Source organism: Euprymna scolopes, chromosome 26 (genome assembly GCF_053919585.1).
Source record: "Euprymna scolopes isolate OS-2025 chromosome 26, ASM5391958v1, whole genome shotgun sequence".
NCBI classification, from domain to species: Eukaryota; Metazoa; Mollusca; class Cephalopoda; order Sepiida; family Sepiolidae; genus Euprymna; species Euprymna scolopes.
In genome coordinates, this window is record NC_136507.1 from 33,355,195 (window position 1) to 33,377,694 (window position 22,500).

The following is a 22,500-nucleotide window of genomic DNA, read 5'->3' on the forward strand; positions in this document are numbered from 1 at the left end:
TAAGGGACACGTTCAATTATGATATCAATTATTTGAATTATTTCACAATGTTGAGAATCTTAGTGGAGATCTATGGTCTACGAGCATTTTATCATTTCAAGAAGCCAAGTTGTTTCTGAAATTCGTCCTTAAACAACAAGACAATGAAATGAGATGAAACTAAAGCACTAACCGTACGCGGGTTTAACCGGTTTACTCCGAAGAAGGAAATTTCATGGGAGTAAGTAATTAACAAGCGGCCCCAGTCGCATGGACCACCCCCTTAGGGTTTTACAACTCTCACAGGGAGGCCTCAACGTTCTCCTACATACAATGCCTGCCATTTCCGAATTGGTCACCCACTTGGTACTTAACAGGCTTTACGTTGCTTAATTTCGGTGATCTAATTGGTGGATTTGGTTTATTATTATATGCCAATTTTTGCAAGTCATAAGAAACTAACATCGCCTTACCGTACAAAACCAAAGCGAAAATATATATCAGGTGCGCCCTTCCTTCCTCTAGTGTTATACGCATTTCTACATGCCAACTGAACTGTAAAACTATGCTAGAAATTAGAAACTTGTACACAATACGAAACAGATTTTGTTCCCCCTACCAACCTGACTCCAAACTTAACTATAATTTTTAGATTTCGTTTGACAAAAGTCAGTTTAGTTCGTCTCGTATTGTGTAGAAACACTATTCTTTTTTCTTTCTGTAGTTAATCGATTTTCGTTATCTCCTATAATATATATATTAGCTGTCTGTTTAAATGTATATATGTATGTCAGCCTAAAACTTTCGACAGAAGCGACGGATTTTCACGAGGTCGCTATCGTTTTGAAGCTCGACCATTCGGACAACAAATATCGAAAAATTGGCAATCATTCCTTCACCCTCAACTGGGCCCTTTTCTACAAGGAGAGGTCGCTTTTTTCGCCGATATTTTCGAAAATCATCTCCTCTTTTCGATTGACTAGCCTTAATTTAAACCCACGTCACTTCCCGTTTGGCGGTTGACGCAACAGCAAAGACGTCACGTTTTTTTTCACGTTTTTTTCATCCTTTGCGGTACGGGTATGAGTCTGCCTGCCTACTACATCTTTTTTTTTCTCTATACACACCTCAAAACATCCGGGCACCGCCGTCACCCAGGCTGCTTTTGAATATAGGAAATTAGTTATTTCTTTTAGTAAAATATATAAAAATAAATCAAAATGCAAAATTGCAAAAATAATAAGGATATCCAAAACGATTATGTAAACATTGAAACATGATCTTCCAATGTTTCTGATTTGTTTTAGATGAGGATTGGTTATTCGTATTATTTGGAATCTTCGGACTATTGTTCTCATATTTAGTGTTGTTAATATCAAAATCCACCTGAAGACGGTAGGAGGTTACATCGACCGAAACGTTGTGAAAATAATATCCAAGATGAGAATAATAGCTCAAATAGTCAAAGTAATACAAACACATGATATTGCAAAGTAATACATATTACGTACATATATTTCCAGCATCAATTTAAAAAGTGCTCAATACGTGTGTAGAGCTTAGTATTATTGGTATGAACATGCATTTATGTTATTAAGCTGCATAGAGACGTTTATGTTTCATACCCGATACTTTCTCCTAAGAAAAATACAATTGAAAATTAATTAGGACTTACACAATCATGGCTTATGAAACGAAAGCATGCTTCCTCCAGGTCTTTGCGTTCGAAATTCCATGCAGGTTTCTGAGTTTGACAGAAAAGATTCCAGAGTTCGATAAGGCACACATGAAGAAGGCCGGAGGTTAAGTCGTCCGAAATGTTGTGAAAATAACACTCAAGATGAGAACGGTAGTCCGAAGAATCTAAATAATACGATTGGTATTTCAAATCGCAAATCCTTGTATACTTCTTCCTAAAAATGTTCCAATTATAGGGTGGAACGATAAAATTATCGCCCGGAAGAAAGCAATACTACAACTTTATTTTAAAACTTTTATCGAAAAAAAAAATCAATACAGATAACTTGATTATGTAATAGAACTGACATCTATTCAATGTAGCCGCCTTAAGCCTCAATCACCGCCTTGATACGGGTCTGGAACCGGTAGAAAGCTTTTTCCACAAGCCCTAGCGGAAGCTCGGTGAATACTCAGTAGATGGCGGCGATCAATCTGGCTTTGGTATTGTGGGAGGTCATGTTTGTGATGTTTTCGACGTATAACCAAACGAAGAAGTCCAGCAGGTTCAAGTCGGGGCAGAGAAAGGTAAAAAGTTGTAGCACTCGTCTGAAATGAAGCCTTCACATCTAGGGTCTACCACCGGTCACCTATTGTATCGGGGGATTACCACACTCTTCAGCACATCCAGATACACTTTTATATTGCCTTTTAAGCCGACTTCGAAGATGTGAGGTGGCATGATGTGGCCCTCACTTTAAACCACACCAAAGACCATAACCGTGGCTGGAAACTTTGTTTTCATCACCCTAGACACTATCCTGTTATTCGTGGCAATCCAGCAATACATTTTGAAGGTGGTGGCAATGATCCTTCCGTCATAATTGGATCGATAGAGAGCATGAGTTTTACAGCGGCGCATCTCCGATCTCGCTCATTGAATATTGTATCACTTCCAGACATGATAGAAAGCTCCTATCGCTCTTGGGATTTGTACACAACTGGCCAACTGGTAAATGGTATGCAACAAAAATAAAAAAAATAAAAGAGAAATGGAATCATGTCGTTTTTTCTAGATCGACAATTTTATCGTTTTACCCTTTAAATCGTTATTGTTTCACTGTTTTGAATTTGCTTTTAGTATTATAGAAACATTACAGTAAAGACGTAGGATTTTGTTACTTGTTGAGTTATTCAGGGTTATTTAAGTCGAGGCGGCACCAGTGCTATTGTAATGTAGTTGTTACATATACAAAACACGTAACTGGTTGTATGCAGACAGTCGCAATGAAACAAAGACAAGCAAAGAATTCGATTCACTTTTTCCAGTTGAAAAAACATACATTTATTTACAGGTACTTGTCTCTTGTTGAAGAGTCTTCTCGTATTCCAATGTGCTTAAAAAAGTTTGCCGTGTCGAATGCATGGTAATTTGTCTTTATCCGGCCATGTTTAGGACATGTCCTTCCCTGTACGTGTGTAATACGTCTATTTCTCCCCTTCTTAGTCACGTTTTTCTTTTTTTTTTTTGTAATCTTTTCGTTTTCTTCTTCCTCACTGTGACGTCACCTTGTACAACTGCAAAAGTATTTATCTAAGCTAGTAGGGACGTCCAGCGTAGCCTGCTCGGAAAGTACGCTTAAATATGAAATTTTAATTCTTGCGAATTTCGTATATATTATTATCGAGTTAATGTTCTATCGATTTTTATATATCATAAAGTTGCGATTACAAAAATTGAAAAAAAAATATCCATATGACTCGGGTGTATCAGCTTGAATCAAAACCGAAACCAACACTTCCCGAAAAAGAAATTCGTTTTAATGATACCACTCCTGTCTTCGCACAGTTTTAATGATACCACTCCTGTCTTCTTATATATAACTTTTTATTCGTTTTAATGATACCACTCCTGTCTTCTTATATATAACTTGAGTCCATTAAGTTATAATGGAAACCGAAACAAAAACTTATGAAGAATTCTTGATAAAATTGTTTATAAAAAAAATAGATGACTTGAGTGCCATCAACTATAATCGAAATCGAAACCAAAACTTATGAAGAATTATTGGTAAAATGTATTACAAGAAATGGAAGTCCATAACAATGAAAGGATAGCCACTCAGATGTAAGCGTGACATACAAAATAAATAACACACACTGTTAATATATAGATATCTGAGTGTTTTAAAAAAAAATAAGGCCGTCTATTTATTTAGTTAACTCAAATAGTTGAACAGCTACGAAGACGGGAGTGGTACCATTAAAACGAGTGAACTTTTGTGATCCAGAATTTATTTTTCCACATAGTCATCACCATTATCAATGTATTTTTACCAGCAATGAACAATGGTTGTGCATGAGTTACATGAGTGCTTTGTCATACGAGGTTGGTTCCAAAAATTAAACCTATTTTTTTATTCCAAAAAATTGAAGCGCTGTGAAGACAGGAGTGGTATCATTAAAACGAACGACATTTTCTGTTCCAGAATTCCACCACCATTCTCAATACACTTTTGCCAGGAATTTAATGACGCATCTCTGCTTCTGACGTACGCGCATGACAGGGGTTGCTTTCTTAGAGTCTCACACTGTCAATATCTGCAATTGAGAGATGAAACTTGCAAATCATGAATACATAATTTCAGTCATCATAAAAATGCAATTTCCAATCCCCTCTGATCTGTTCGATCGGAATAAAAATAGGAGGCATTATTTTTGTAACACCTTTCGTGAAAAATTAAATTCCTTGCTTACTTCTATGACTTCATAATTTTTTTGAGATTGGGCTTAATTGTTTGCATAATTTAGATTATTAGGGATACTGTTCTCATCTTGAGTGTTATGTTCTCAATGTTAATTCGAAGGCAGAGACCTGAGTAATACTCTAGGTAAAATTGAATTCTATTTTCGAGGCTAAAGGTTCAATCCTCAATGCGAGCGTTACTAAGAATACACTTTTTAAAAACTTCTACCCGGTCATGACTAACGGAACGAGAACATGTTCCTGCTAGCTTAGCTAAATACTTTTGCAGTTTTAACAAAAGAGCTACAATAATATCAGCGCGTTTCTATTTACACTGAACATCTACAGAATGCCAACATCAATAGACTGCATAGGAATGAGTCCCCTGTGGAATTAAATAAATGGGTTCCAATCGAAATTATTCCTTTTTTTTTTTTAAATCTTTATGGAAATCGCTTCAGACAACGCATGAAGCCATTTCAAATAAAGAACTAAAAAAAACTAAAAAAAAAACTACTTCGATGTCAAAAATTAGTACACGATGACGGTTAGATAGATTAAAAAAAAAAAAACAATTCTTACACCATTGTCCGAAACATCGCTCATGGAATGTGAGGACTAAAAGAATAAATAAAGGAAGCAATGCTTACAGGGTTATCGAAAATAAACTTAAGGTTGACTTCCTATTATTACCCAGATTCCCGAGTTCGACAGAAAGATTCATGAGATACACCTGGAGAAGGTCGGAGGTTGCATTAGCCGAAACGTTTTGAAAATAGCACTTAAGATGAGAACATTATTCCGAGTAATCCAAATAATACGAATTCTATGGTTTTATTTAAATAATAATGCTAACACCGGTGAAGCACAGTTATTTTTTTTTTTCAGTAATTTTTAACGGACGGTATACATTCGTTAATAATAATCCAGGTTTGTTTGACAATCCACAGAAATTCGATAAAAGTGATCTAAAAATCAAATATATATATATCCGATTAAATGTTACTAAACGCAATATAAATTACTCTTCTACCATGTGTAGTAGTTTTTTTTTAGTGTTTTACTTAATGCAAAATCTTTATTCGACTCGAAAACAAGTAATGTAACCTGGTACTCGATCACACAAAAAAAAAAAAAAGATGACCGCGGAACAAACACGTTGCGGCCATTTTTCCTTGTGCTCATGTACCAGTAGACCGTACATGTTTTTTGAACCGAATAAACATTTTACATTAAGTAAAAACACTAAAAACCTATCCAGTTAGGTAGAAGACTAAGTTATCTTGCCTTTGGTAATATTTATTTGTCATATATTTGATTTTCGACCACCTTTTCGAATCTCTGTGCATTGTAAAACAAATCCTATTATGTTATTATCTCATCCCGGATAACGTTGAGTAGGCCTGCTAGTTTTCTTCTTGAATCAAAAACGAGTGTATAGTGGAATGTGAATGAATGAAATATGTTGCTTATTTAAAAAGCTGTTAAGCCGACTTAATATTAATATTTTTTTTTCTTTCGACAATAACGTTGCTGAAATAGCACAATATCCAACAAAACTCAAAGAAAAACAAACAAACAAACAAACAAAAAGAGAAAAAACATAAACAACAGTTTTATATTTACAAAGTAAAATTTAAAGTTGTCCAGAACTTAAATAAACATTATGCAAGATTAATTTTCAACACACACACACACACACACACACACACACACACACACACACACACACACACACACACACACACACACACACACACACATGCACACATGCAGACGCGTTCAAGTTTTCCCTTGCTTCTGACCTAGAGCAAGTAGTGCAGTGGGGAAATAGTGTCAAATTACTTTGAATTCATCTATCTGAATAAGCGAAATTCCACCACATCAGGCCAAATTCGGTCGCCATTTTGTTTTTGATTTCGTTTATTCAGATATTTTTGATGAATTTCAAGCATGACTTTCTCAATTTTACATGCTTAATACTAACTAGATTTTAATTCGAAATGATATCTTATTTAATAAAATATAAGAACACACAATAGCATAAAGCCATTTCTAATTTTTTTTTTTTGCAGTATACTTTACTAGCGCTTTACATTTCATTGCTGAAAAAAAGACACATAAATATTCGGTAAGAAGATGCCTGGGTCAGTAAGCTTTTCCGATTGTTTATTAATTTAAGTTCCTGGAACAATGCTACTTCCTTAGAACTGCACACCTGTGAAACTCTTTTCCGTCTACCTGTTTTCTATCTGACTACAATATGCTCATCTTCAAGTCCAATGTAAACAAGTTCTTGATGAGCCTTTCCCCTTAAGTAATCAAATTTCCCTAATTTACGTTCCTAACGATGACTATGATATTGTCCTTTTGACCACTGTACACTATTTAACCCTTATCCTCGAGTGGCCTCTTGACCTTGATAAGTGGTGATTCTTTTGTAAAAAAAATGTCGACATTCCCATATTTTTATTGTCAACATAATCGGTAAAATAGCCCATTAGTCAATCAAATCGATTGATTGCCTGCTCTAATTAGGGACCCATCGCAGTGCACCGGAAAAAAGCTTTACATGCCCCCCCAGTGACTTTCCCCACAATACAGTTTAGAATACATTGCACTGAGAATCTACTGTTGATTTTATAAATTTATATATATATATATATATATATAATGGCATGTACTTGTTTAAAACGCAAAAGTCAAGTGCCATGCCTCAATTGTGCTTTAAACAGAAACATTCATTTCGAACGCCCTCCTGTATATCATAAAGCCTACTGTTGATTTTATATGTCGGGTCTTTTGGCTTGTGTGATAATAAAACTTCTTAAATGTACTTGCGATGTTAGGCTGTGTAAGGTGTTAACTTTGGTAAAAATCACCTGTTACTTCTTTTGTCAGAGTAATTCGATTATCGATTATCAATATTTATCAGAGACATTCCTATACAAACTTATCTAAGAACACAACCAGGCCCACAAAGTAGGTTTGCGTGAAATTTCATAAAAGTCTGCCCAGCGAATTTTGAGTCCATGGGGAACGAACTCACACACACAGACACGCGCAAAAAGTTCCTTTTAGATAGATAGATAGATAGATAGATAGATAGATAGATAGATAGATAATTTTTCTCTGCATTCTGCTCTAGCTGTGACCTTTAATGTTTGCCCTGGCAGTTCATGTTGCGGTGTTTACCAACGACTTTAAAAACACATGTTTTTCCACCTAACGTTCGTTATTATTCATTATTTCTGCTAATGAAACGCGTCAAAATCTAAAAATAATGTCCTTTGTGTGATGTTAGGCGGGAGGTCATGTTTACAACACGAATGGAAAGTCGAAACCATCCTTGAATTTCCCAAACAAAACGAGCTAAAAAAACTAATAAAATTAATACAGTTAAAAAAAGATTCAAGCGATTTTGATAGTATATTTAAAAATATCTTAATTAGCTAAGATTCTAGCATTCAGGATCGGATCAAAGTGTAGTATCTGTTTTCTCCTCCATCAAATTGAACATTAAAAATATGGTGCTGCAATCTACATGTTACTAGATCAACTGAGGTAATTATATGTGCGGGAAAGTGAATAAGAATTATAATCTAGGTGATAACGAGATGTTGGTACCGTGTGTTTTTGTTATGTTTGTTATTGTTGTTGTTTGTTTGTTTGTTTGTTTGTTTGTTTGTTTGCTTTATTATATTTTCACCCCAAACAGTACACAGTGCTACTTTGATGTAGGGGGCTACTTTCAGGGACATAAATTGCAGCGATACTATGTAGGAAGTTGAGCAACAAGATGTCTATTCACATCACACTTGAACTTCTGCATGTCAGTACAGTTGGGAAAGCAGGAACCCGGAAGAGAATTCTAAATTCTAGCAATTCCAGGGAAGAAACTATTATAGCAGAAGTTTTTCTTACATCTAGGGACCTCTACAGTGTAGGGGGTGGGACTTTTCTGCTTGTCCAGTTTTTCTTCTCATATAAGGATTGATATATAAAAAGAAAATAGACTTCTAGAGAAACCCTTGAGATTTGAACCTGTAATAAATGTCCGATCATATTTCCTCCGTTCTTTTTTACATCTTCGTAATCTTAAATCTCTTCATCATTTTTTCCAACTAAAAAACCGATGCGTTCCTCTTCTTAACTCGTTTCGAAAATATGATTATGTTATTGTTTTCATTATTTATTTATTTTTATTTGTATTGTTTAATTATCCGCGACATTAAAAAAAAAATGAAAAACACGTCTGACTTACAAGAAATTAACTTTCCCAACAAATAAATGAATAAATGTGTAATTATCACAGTTACGTTGAACCGAGAAATCCATACACGCAAAATGTCATGAAAATGGTCACATACTGTATTTAATAGCGATTGACATTTATGTCCAGATTCCACTTCAGGCATTTTTTTTTACTTATAGAAATAGTGTTCACGTAACTGATCTAGCAATAAAAAATGGCTAATCTAGCTAAAGGAGTGACTATATCAACGAAACAAACGGATCGTATGTTAGAAAAAGTATGAAAATTAAATGAAGATTATGTTTCCCGGGAACAGCCATGTTGGATCTACATCTATTTCAACGTGAAAAAAATGTTTGGACTTAAAAGCAACATCAAAGTAACGAGGTGGGGTATATTATTATCTATATATTAATACGATAGCGTGTATGTTATTTTCTGTGTCATGCTTAACACCCGAGCTGTTTAATTGTTATGGACTTCGATTTCTTGTAATAAACAATTTTACCAAGAATTCTTCACGCTTTTGTTTCGGTTTCGATTATAAAGCTGATGGCGCTCCAGTAATCTACACTTTTTTTTTTTTATAAATAATTTTATTAAGAATTCTTCATAATTTTTTGTTTCTGTTTAAGCGTACATTACGACCGGGTTACGCCGGGCGTCTCTGCTAGTTGTAAATAATTCATTACAACTTTTTCAAATTTAGTTTTATTTTAAGTAGGACAACCTTTGGAGTGGATGTGATATTGTGGTAACTGAGATATTTCTAATTAAGAGTAGAATAGACAATTTTAAGTATTGGAGTCCAAGGATAGCCATCGACACCTGTTATCCACAAACTTTTGAATGGCCTGGTGTCTAATTTGTTGATTAGGTATTTTAATATTTTATGCAAATAAATATTTCAAAGTTGCTGTGGTTGTAACCCAGCGGGTCAGAGATAGGTTTCGTGTTCGTATATAAAAGTAATTTCAAGGAGAGTAGACAGTGAATTTGGGTTGTAACTTTCGCTTCCCGTGATCCCCACATTTTTGAATGGCCTTGTGCCTTATGTGTCCATAATGTAATTTTATATTTTGTGCAAATAAATATTTCAAAGTAATGCGATGGATCCAGGTTTTACCGTTTGTCTGGAAAAGTCTAAGAGTCAAATATAAAGGAATTAAACCAAGAAAATCAATTTACTCTCGACGACATAATTCACATTTGCACACCGGTTCCCGTTAGATCATCAAAGTTAAGCAAAGTTGAGCCTGGTCAATACCAAAATGAGTGACCATCTGGGAATTCCAGGTGCTGTATGTGCTCTCTATTTATCTTGGCACTGTTTCCAGTTGTCTAGCACTTCTCCTTGCCACTGGACTCAAGCGGTGCCGATTCAGAAGAGGTGTGGTTTGGACTTGTGAAACCCTTGACTCATAATTACACACGCTACCCTTACAGAATGTATCCATTGTTTCTTGAGACTGAACGGAGACATCGGATCGAATCGACTCTGTAATTTATTGTCAAGTCAGAGTTGCTTCCCTTGGTATGACAACATAGACAGTGTTTTCCTATTTGGGGTTATAATTATTGTATTAGAAACCTATATCCGAGTAGACCAGATTAAACATTTTTGTGATAGTTTCTACGCCTTACTACTTCTGATATCATTAGAATATCGCCGTACAAGGCCAACGGACTCACTGTAACCGGTTATGTTTTTCAGTAGTGGAACCGTATCTTAGATGCATTGTTTTTTGTTGTTTTTTTTACATGGGGTCACCACTTATCAAGGCCCGAAGGACACTCAGGGATAAGGGTTATTGCGTGTACAGTAATCAATGAGATAGTATTGTAGTAATCATTAGTATTGGGGGTTTTGATAGAGTGTTTTACTTAAGAGGGCGGTTTGTCAGGAGTTTGCTTATGTTGGACTTGAAGACGTCCAAGTTGTAGTCAGGTGGGAAACAGGCAAGCGGCAGAGAGTTCCACTGGCGCGCAGTTCTAAGAAAGAAGCTTTGCTCATGGAATCTACGTTTGGATTTAGGCACAGATAAAGAGTGGGGAAAATTATTGACAGTAGTTTCAGCCAGACGGGTGTTTCTCGTGGGCTAAGTTTCGCCTGGGCTAAGTAACTCCACCTACCTGCTGTATGATTATCCCCCAGAATATCAAAGAAAGATTAACATCTGATCACAGGGTGACCTGGTACTGTGCAAGACAGGGACATTCATCTCCTTTAGGTATTACACATACGCAGATTGTAATAGAAATGTTTTTATTTCTTAGTTAAATTCATTCATAAATGGATATACGACTCTTGGACCTAACGGTTTGGACATCGACTTCTATTTTTGTCCATTTAATATTAAGAGTTCACATGTTAAATATCTTTTGTTTACGTCATGTGACGCCAGTTCTTTAGCTATTCGGTGATTTTTTCTCCGTTCACCGTTTTCTTAGACAATGCGATTTTTTTCAAAATCATGTTCTTCGACCTGTAGTAGCGAAGTTTCTCCTTTAATGCATCTAACGAAAATGTTGCAAATCGTTTAAAGCTACACTGCTTTAAAGCAAAGTATACATCCGCCGATATGGAAAACATAATAGAAAAAAGTATTTAAAAAAAAAATGATAGACTTATCTTTAAATTTGTCTAATTTGCCCTGAGTGCATATTAGGAGTTTTTTTCCCCCTATAATAAAGAGTTGAGTTAAATTACATAACAGAATAAAGGTCTATATTACGTCAGCTTCCCTCCACCCTCACTCGACTCTGGCAAAGTTATATTCATTTCTTAGCTCACGCAAGCAGTCATAGACACCGAAATCCGTGAAATCGTTCGGGTGGAAGCTTCACCTGCTTCCGTGCAGTAAAGTAACTAGAAAACCTAGTTTCTTTTATAAAATTATTTTATATAAACTTTTTTTCATTTAACAAAAAAAAAAAAGAAATTTACATGCAGGGTGTGTACCTACAGTCCACGTCATGCAACCCCCCGCCCTAAATTTCCAAGTATTATATAATTCTTTGGAGTAATTGAAAACAAAATGAAGACATTTAAGTGTGAAGTTTGAACTTGCAAAATTTGTTTTATTTTTTCCTTATTCCAGCTTTGACTTTAATCCCGAATATTTGTCTCGTTTTCTTTTTATTCCTCTTTTTTGTTTTTCCTGAATCCTTTTTGTCAAATATAATATTATTAACCAATACTTTTTTCCTATATTTAAAACGAGGAAAAAAAAGAAAAGAAACAAGTCTCCTATGAAATTGAACATATCCCAAATTATACCTGGATATTATCTGAACTCAAAAACACGCGGCGTTTTTTTCTCTTTAAAGTATGCATTACTTCTAGCTAGTCTAAAGTTAATACGTAACCCTAAAGGTATTACTTTTTAACCAGATTTTTAAACGAGTTAAAATTTAACCAAACTTTCCAATTTGATAAAAGTTCCATTATAGCATATTTATTATGGGGTGGAGCTGGAATGGTCGAACATTCTAGCTCGAGGTAGATAAAGGCAAAAAGTATCCATGCATTAATATGGGAGGAGAGACTATCTTCAAGTACTATCCTAAACTGAGAATGGGGCAACGGACTTATACTAAGGAGATATTAATAAGTCCTTCTCACCTTTTTTTTTTAATGGAGAGTAGATAATACATGTGGATGTGTTATCGGCAGCTCCAGTAACTCTCGCTTCTCCTTTTTTGTCCTTCAGTTCTCATTTCTAATGAGCGATTTTTCTGACAAAGGGTGAAGAAAATGATGCTTTCCAGGCCAGTAGTACTTTGTGAACAGTAGCCTGAGATGTCGGAAAATTTCTGTTTCTTTGTCTATCCTTGTGGTCATGTCACTAGTAAGGGTGCTGGAGGTAAACGTTTTATCTGGACGTTATCCGCCTAGTAGTCAGGGACCCGAACCTTGGATTAACCACTAAGGAGACTGTCCTATCAGCAGGTGCAAAGTACCGGGGCTGCTGTATTGCCATTTGGTGAATGGATTCTGGACCATAAAGTAGTTTCTGGTAGGGCCTCTCGATGCCATATTAATTGGTAATCGTTAAGGCTTTACCTTATCATGTGCTACAAAAATAATTTCTTGTCTTTTTCTCTCTTACTTTCCCTCTCTGTCCTGCTCCAATCAAGTTTATCGACCTGTTCCACAAATCCCAAAACCTCAACATGACAAATCTCCAAAAACAAAACACGAATAAACCTAGAACCCAATCCTCCAACGTAGACCCCTACTACCAGGTCTCCTTCTCCAACATCAGGCGTCTACGTTCCAAACTTCCAGAGGTTGAAACACAATTACATGAGACGAAACCGGACATATTCTTTCTAAGTGAAACTGGCATAGGGTCAACCACTTCTCTAGACGAATTCATAATTAAAGGATACTCTAACTTATCACCTAAATCTAACCCCAAGATCGCCATGGGCATGGAATATGTGCCTACATTAAAGATGGCTTTCCATGTGGTAGAGATACCTCCAGAGAAGACCCTAATTTACCTTATATGTTCTTCCGGGTTGCACTAGCTTACACCACTGCATTTATATTTGCCCTCTATCACCCCCACAACAGTGGTGTTACTATCTTTAAGAGCATATCTGAGAAAATTGACCACATCCTGTCTGCTCATCCTTCGGCTAACATTCACATTTGCGGTGACTTCAATGTCCATAATGTGGAATGGCTGACCCACTCAAATAAGACCGATGACGAGGGGAGGTTCTGTCACGATTTTGCCACTACTTATGACCTCACTCAGATTGTTCACGAACCCACCTGTGTTCTCTATACTACCGGTCAGTATGCAAGCCTTCTGGACGTTTTCCTCACAACTTCCCCTGAGCTATGTTCATGTTCTGTTCCATCTCTTCTAGGATCCTCCGACCACTCCGTTATAGCAGTTAAGATAAAAATGAAATGTAATAAGTCTTCAGACGTACCTCTCCACCATACTGTATATCGATACTCTATGGCTGACTGGGATAGCTTCCGTACATTCATTTCCGATCTATCTCGGCATTCAATGTTTAAAAAGGATGTGCCCTCTATAGTATCAGACCTGACCGAATTGTTAATTGTAGGCATAGACCAATTCATACCATCCAAAAAATTCCAACAAAAACCTAACAGCCAGCCATGGTTCTCCCCAGAATGTGCTGCTGCCATTGCGCACAGAAATTAACTTTTTCCATAGCTATCAACGTAATAGATGTACTGAGACTAAAGCTGCTTTCAGGACTGCCAACAACCACTGTAAAAGAGTAATAAAAATGCAAAAGAGCTATATGCTCAATCCGTTAAATCCAAAGTAGCTGAGCAGCGGCTCTGTTTCATAAGGAGGAACACAACAAGTCAATAAATTGTACGATCGTTTCGGAAACGATGTTTTTATTGCGCTAGACATTAAGTCATGGACGATAATTTTAACATATAGTTTTTTTTTAAACAAAGTCTCCTTATCAGCAAAAATATTCGTTTTTTTTTTTTTTATAAAAGATACCATAAATACACCTAGCATTTTTTAAGTAAAAAATGCAAGGTTTAATAGTATTTCTGGCATACATACAAAGAAATAGTACATATATACACATAAAGATATCAATGCAGATTCTCATATATGTACACCTATATGCATGTGGATAGTTTTAGTAGTAATTAGTAAGTGAGTTGGGGGGAGTTGGATCCATGGATAGACGAATGTGTAGATGGTAAAAGGTAAGTGGAGGAATATATATAGAGGGTGTAGAATAGGTAGTTGGAAATATATAGACGGAAGAGAGAGTATGGTGTAAGGGTATGGGGGGAGGAGAGTATATCAGAGAATATATAAGAATATAGGATAAGTTGAATACTTAGAGAGACAGGGTACGTTTGATGAATAAAGAGGTGAGTTGGTTGCATAAGCGCTATTGGATTATTCAGAAGAATATTGAGCTATATTTCTAACAAGTAAAAAAGGGGGGTTCTAAACGGTTGTATGGTTAATAGTCGGGTGGGATAGTAGTTCTAGGTAGGTACAATTATAGAGTTTGGGGAGGAGTCTAGGGTAATTTTATGGGGATTAGATACTTTAATTATTTTAATTATTGTTCTAAGTTGGGGTACTTGGTTTTTAACACCTTATAAATCAATTTATGTCTATAGCTATATTTGGACATCTACGTATTGTGATATATACCCACTCATTGTCAACTCAAATGAACGAATCGACTTATCCTGGCTATTACGAACATTCGATATGGAAACTTTTACTTGTCAAGCGCATATGACACGTATACAAGTCCTCTCTCTCTCTCTCTCTCTCTCTCATCTATTTCATATACTCCAGTGCCGGCCTAAACAACCAAAAACCGGCCAAATCTTAAAACCTAAAATTGAAATTCCTCCCCCCTTATCCCCCTTTTTACCTCCCTCTCTCCCCTACCCCTGTCTATATCTATATATCTCAACCCACGCCTACCTAAATCTGCTACCCCCCGCGCACACACTACAATCTAATGTATTTTAACCCTCAAAACATAACTATTGTCGATACCCGTCTCCCCCCTTATTATCTCTTCCCCCTCCCGTTTTTTCTCGTATTTCCTCTAAAACCCTTCTTCCAAATAATAACAACCATTTCTGTAAGGTCTGACGAGGCTGCTGGATCGTAAACATGGTCCAGTATCCGAAACATATGTAACTGAACAGATAAAACGGTAATAAAAAAATAAAAGACATATTTGCTCTGCAATAGTATTGAGCACTCTCTTCAGGTTTTTACTAATTACCAATTTTACTATATATATATATATATATATATATATATATATATATATATATATATATATATATATATATGTATGATATCGTTTGTGAATCTTTGTTTTGGAACTCATTATTATTTTTAGTTGAACTGTTTATCATATACAATGCATCTCGCTTTTAGTATTAAGTAAAATTGTTTCCCTTAAAATGTCTCACTTAAATTGACTCTGCACAAAATCTGTCCCTAAACGAAAACCTTAAAAACGTATAAAACATATCTTTTCTAAACTTATGCTTTTAAATTGATTATTTTGTTTGCGTTTATCAAAATGAAACTTATGTCTCTTATTTTATTTGTTTTTTTAGATGAGGATTGGCTATTCGTATCATTTGGATTCTTCAGACTACTTTTCTCATCTTGAGTCTTATTTCCACAACGTTTTGGCCGATGTAACCTCCGACCTTCTTCAGATATATCTTGTCGCACTCGACTATCTTCTGCCGAAATCCGAGATCTGCTCGGGATTTCGAACGGAACCCTTTATTTAATCCACGGGATAGTATGCTTTGATTCCTTCAGACACTTTTATCTTGATTCCTGAAAAATGTTTCCCTAAAATAAGACACCAATCTCGAACCCTAAAAAGAGTCTTCTAAAATCCTAATTAGGTTATGGGCATAGTAATTTTTTTGCTTCGTTTATTTCTTAAAGGAATCATTTTTTTTTTTTGACGTGAAACACGTCTGCAGGCAATTTAGGTTCAAAAGCTATGCCCTGGCCGGTAAATTTATTAAAACCAGATGTACCATTGCTTTTTTAAACTTGAATTAACGAAAAAAAAAAACAAAAAAAAAAAAAAAAAAAAAAACAACAAAAACATGTAACTAATACGTCGCATATTTCAATTTCATTTTTCAAACATCTGCTTAAATCTAAACAAACAACATCAGGTGTTAGCCTTACTAAAAAAACAAATTTGTTTTTATTTAAAAAAAAACAAAAAACTATTTAATTTCATGAAATTGTTACAAAAATGTTTCCACAGACTTAATTTCCTATGTTTTTTTTTAATGGAAATCATTCGAGACAATGCATGAAGCCACTTGATATAAGATGATTATCGCAAATACATGAGATGCCTATTGACCTTAGTCTTGAAAAGACCGAGCTGTAAGGAGAAGGAAAACTGAGCAGGAAGAGAGTCTCATAACCTTGCAGTTCTTGGAAAAAAGCTACTGAAATAGGAAGATGTATTACATCCATCCATCCAGTTTCTAGTGTAATTCAAATCTTGTCGGTAGCTGAATACTTGATGAAGTTCAATACTCCCCCCCCTAACTTCCATGAGCAAAATTTCTTTCCTGGAACTCTCCATCTGTTGAACACAATACCGCTGTGCTACTTCCCAGCTGGCTATAACATTGTCGTTTGCAAGTCTAATGTAAATAAGTTCTTGTTGAGCTGTCCTCTTCAACAATCAAACCCTACCCAAGTCCCGCCATTACTGATTATCACAGTGTTGTTTTATCCTCCACATGCCACTCATTAAGCTTTATCCTCGAGTGGCCTTTTAGTTTTAATAATCTGTGATCTCTCAATACAAAAAACAACAAAAAAAAACCCCTAACCCTAACTTAACCGTAATTGTCATTCACTCAAACTTAGAAATGGTGATAAAAATTAGTGATAAAAACTGCTATTACTTAAAACTTAATAATATCCAAGATTTATCCCCTACTCTGAATTCTAAATTCATAAAATCAAATAATCGCCTAAGAAGAAGAATCAATTTTTTTTTTTTGGGGGGGGGGGGGGTAATCAATGGAGTGTGTAAATCTACAAAGGTACAAACAAAATCTTTTTTAAGGGAAGAAAATTAGAAGACACTATAGTAATAGGCAGTAGGAACCCCTAAATGAACCGAAAAGAAATTGTTCCAATTAAGAAAATTTCGGAAAGTACGAAATAAGGGAAACTATAGCAAAATCACGTTGGGTCACGGAAGTTAAGCAACGTTAAGGCTATTCAGTATTAACGTGATTAAATCGGAATACCAGGTGCTGTATGTAGGAGGACGTCTGCTCCCCCACACTTGCATGAACTGCGAAAACCTAACGAAGTCATCTCTCATTACGGGGATATACATGCGACTGGGGACGGATTGTGAATTTCATTCTCCCATGAAGCAGCGGAGGAAACCGGTTCGACCTGCCTAAGATAAATATGCTGTTCGAAATAAATGAAACAAAGAGAAATCTGGATTGAGACAAAAATACAAATTGACTTCGTCTAGAAGGATTTCTCTTTCACTGACTAAGGACAGAAAAAATCAGCTGTAGCATTAGAACAGGCTACACTTTGAGTTCTTATTTAGAATTCGACTAAATTAAAAAAAAAAAACGAACAAAAAGTACAGAAAAAAAAAATTATGGTGTACGTACTTGTCACGGAGTGAAAATGTCATATTCCAAAAATCACGTAAATTGATCAACTATTTTTTTTTTTTTTACACAAAGAAAATATTTTTTTAACGATTTTTAGCGATTTTAAGAGTAAATTGTATCCATTACAAGGTTGGTTTTAATCTCGATAGTTGGAATTGAGTTGTCTCACAATTATTTATAAAACATAGCGGATCTAAAACTAGCGTCTGCGTCTGACTTTGTAAAGAAATTTGATTTTCTTAGTTGAAAAAATTACTTCTTGATCAATTTATATGATATTTGGAGTATGAAATCTTCGTTCCGTGACGATTACGTACACCAATACACCATAACGATTTTTCTGTATTTTGTTGTTGTTGTTGTTGTTGCTGTTGTTAGCCGGATGTGTATTTTTTTTTGTTTTCGTTGTATTTTTGGATTTTATATGAAAAAAAAAATGATTATGCAATTGCCCCAATTATATTTATTCACTGTTAACAGTTGACAGTTCCGTGCGACTTCTCTAAGCCGGTGGGATATTTTGTGTAGGAGGAGGTCCAGAGGGAAAGGAAGAGGGGGTAGCAGAGAAAGAGGGAGTGAGACTAAAGAAGTAAACGAAAAAAATAAAAATAAAATAAAAAACTCTAAATAAATAATTAGAAAAAAAACTTATTTTAAGGACTTTTCTTTACAATTTTTTGTTTATTTATCATTCAAAAAAATGGCTTTTCTTTCTTTTTTTTCCAGATTAATAGTGTACGAGGGAAATAGGAGTCCTTCCCCTCCTTCTTCCCCACCCACCACACGGCGGCAACGACGTGACGACAACGACAACGTACTTACTAACTTACTCGGACTTACCAAATGAGTTTTGGTCGCGGCAGATGAAGATCAAAAGGAAAAGTTTAAAAATAAAAAAAGAGAGGGAGGAGGAAGAGCAACTGAAAAAGAAAGAAAGGAAGAAACGAGGCAAAGTTTGTACTGCCTGTAAGAAGGCGTTTCACGCAGTTACTGGCCGTAAAACGAAGGCCACAACTATCACTAAACTTTGAACAGATTTATAAATATACATATATTTATATTAATGTTTTTATATGTATGTATGTAGATATTAATGTACTTATATATATATATGCATATATTTTATAAACTCGACAAACTTTTTTCTTAAACAACCTCGTCAAAATCTAAAAGCACTTTTAAAACGAAAGCAGAAACACCTTTTTGGACTGACCCTGTCCTGTCCCCATCATAAACATTTTAAAGGTAAACGTAAAAAAAAAAAAAAAAAAAAAAAAAGAAAAGAAAAAGAAAAGAAGAAAAAAAGAAACGTTTTGGCTGACACCATTAAAAAGAAAAGCCGAAATATATTGTGGTTTAACAACAAACTAAAATAAACAAAAAATACATCTTTTAAAGGAAAAAAGGAACTTCTTATATTGGGAGAAAAACCCAGCAAACAAACAAACAAGCAAAACAAAACAAAACAAAACAAAACAAAAAACAAAAACAGAAACGATAAAAACAAAACAAAAACAAACCCAAACAAACATAATTTAGACTGGAAAAAAGAACCGCGCTTTTTACGTTGAAAAATGAAAAAAATAACACAAAAACAACAACTACAAAAAATATAAACACACCTTAGACGAATAAAGAATATTATAAATTGAAGGCCACCTTTTTAGTGAAAGAAGCACGCGTTAGAATAAAAAAGAAAACCCAACGTTTTAGTCCAAAAATAACGAAAAAAAAAGGCCTCAAACAAACAGACACACAAAACACAAACAAACACTATAAGCAGATAATAAGCAATTGTATGTCTTTTTAAGCCGAAAAAGTTTTGGCCTGGAAAAGAAACACCTTTTTACGGCAGAAAAAAAAACGTCGATGAATGCTGTAGGGCGACCACCCCCCTACATCATTATAGTTTATTAAGTTATCACACATGCGTGAGTATATTATATGTTTACACACCTTTTTGTAGAGCAGGTGCGCGTTTACGCAAATGGGATGTCGATGCAACATGTGAAGCGTTTCAAATGCCAAACTGTTTTAAATCTTGCTTGCACGGTTTCACATGAATAAATAAATAAATAAATAACATATTAAATAAAAACAAAAAATAAAATAAAAGGGAGGAAAAAAGTATTTACTTTTCAAATTTAAAAGAAAAAGAAGACGAAAAGTTTATTAATATTTTTTCATATATTTTTATATTAAAAAGAAAAGAAAAAGGAAAGATTTTTTTTTCTTTAAAAAAACAACAACAGCAAAACAAAACACAGGCACAAAAAAAAAACAAAAAAAAAAACAACCAAACAAACAAACAAAAAACATTCCCTCTTCAATTTCTATTTTGTTTTGCGTGTGGACGAAAAACACTCATTTTCCCGTCGAGAATTCGCCGATTCGTGTTGCGACCAACAAAAGGAAATTCAAACTAAATAAATAAAGGAATATTTGTCGTTGAATTAGCTGATTACATCACAGGCTGGATTGTTACCAAAGGAAAAAACTTGAGATATGTAAGTATTCTATCTATCTATCTATCTATCTATCTATCTATCTTATATGAGTCTGTCTCCTTTTTCAATTTATTTTTTATTGTTTATTCTCAGCACCGAGGACAAAATCAACCGTTTATTCATCTATCATATACGAGTCTGTCTGAGTTGTCACTTTGTCTTCTTTGTTTATTCCTATAAACTAAATAAACTGGTTATTTAATAGGCTTTAATATTTACAAGGCTTGTGACAACCAAAAAACAATGCGGTACATATTATTTTTTTTTCTTACTCTTACAGGCAAGGTCGATCGCAACTGAGACATACGGACGCAACAACTATAATTTAGGGACCAGATCCATAGGGGAAACTTCTCCCTTTTCTAGATTAGTTACATAACCAAAGCTCGAGAGTTTAGACTACCTTATTATTTTAGCTATTCTCACCTATCTCATGCGTATTAATAAGAGTTATGCAATAGTCTCGACAGAATTCAATATATATATATATATATATATATATATATATATATATATATATATATATATATATATATATATATATATATATATATACTACACACTAGAAGGGGGGCGGCTTTGCCCGGTCGAAAAATACGCTTAAATATGACATTTTAATTTGCCCAGATTTCGTATATATTATTATTAGGGCTATGACAAGAGAATATTCTTTTCATTGTTTTGGCTCTCGAGTATATATCCGACACAGACACAGTTAATCAACAGAGAACCACATCACACTATCTAAAAACATATAAAATATTAACAGGTATATACTCGAGAGTCAAAATAATGAAAAGAATATTCTGTTGTCATATCCCTAATTATTATACAGTCGTGGTTTAAAAAGTAAAAAAAAAAAAACAAAAAAGAAAAAGAAAAAAAATATTTGGGTACCATCAGTTAGAATCGAAACCGAAAGAAAAAACCTAGCATCCAAAGCTGGTGACGTTACCACTGTACCAAGGTGAGGCACATATAAACTGATTAAAAATAAACTAAGATGAATGTACAAAATGTATAACGATTTTCTTTTCAATTCTGGCCCCTTTTTAACGCCTTAGCAACTATTTTCATCGGCTCAAGACCCATAAATGAACGCATTTAAGGCCCCTAGCGCCGCTCTTCGACTTTTAGTTTTGGATGATAGAAGGTTTGAAAATATGAGAAACAGACAGATAGACATAGTGAGTTTTATAAATTAGATGTACGTATATATACACAGGTATATATATATATATATATATATATATATATATATATATATATATACATATATATATATATATATATATATATATACATATACATATATATATATGTATATATATATATATATATATATGTGAACAAGTTCTAATTGAATCGTCCCCCTAAGTAATCTAAGTTACAAAATTCCCATTGTTTACTATGCTAAAATCACAATGACTAATGTATACCTATTAACCCTTATCCTCGAGTGGCCTCTGGGCCTTGATAAGTGGTGACACCAATGTAAAAAAAAATATGAGCATGTATATATTTATAAATATATACGCATGTATATTTATAGGTATATATGCATGGATATTTATAGGTATATATGCACGTATATATATATATATATATATATATATATATATATATATAATATATATATATATATATAGGTATATATGCATGTATATATATAGGTATATATATATGCATGTATATTTTTAGGTATATATGCATGTATATATAAGGTATATATGCATGTATATATATATATATAGGTATATATGCATATATATAGGTATATATACGTGTACATATAGGTATATATACATGTATATAGATATATATTTATATAGATACATGTATATAAATGTATATATATATATAAATGTATATATATATATATATATATATATATATATATATATATATATATATACATCAGCTCATGTCATATGCTACTGGTACCATGTAACCCAGTACTACCTGCTTCATGGTCGGGTCACCGGCGACAACTGGTTCCCCACCAGACTTGTTTGATGAGGAGGGTGGCTAGTCTCTCTGAAGAATTAAAAACAAGACCTTCCAAAGGGCAAATAAACCCAAGGGCCAACTAGCACCGTGTGTGTTTGTGTGTATGTATGTGTGTGTTGGGGTG

At 34.4% G+C, this 22,500-nt stretch overlaps 1 protein-coding gene across 1 annotated transcript in view; it reads left to right on the plus strand.

Annotated features, from left to right (window-relative positions):
• LOC145247978 (innexin unc-9-like) overlaps window positions 1–22,500 on the plus strand; it is a 350,087-nt gene that overhangs the window by 130,844 nt on the left and 196,743 nt on the right. Inside the window, exon 3 of the mRNA XM_080109636.1 lies at window positions 18,586–20,366. Coding sequence (XP_079965762.1) covers window positions 20,365–20,366 — 2 coding nt within the window. The 5' untranslated portion in view covers window positions 18,586–20,364. The remainder of the gene's footprint in view (window positions 1–18,585; window positions 20,367–22,500) is intronic.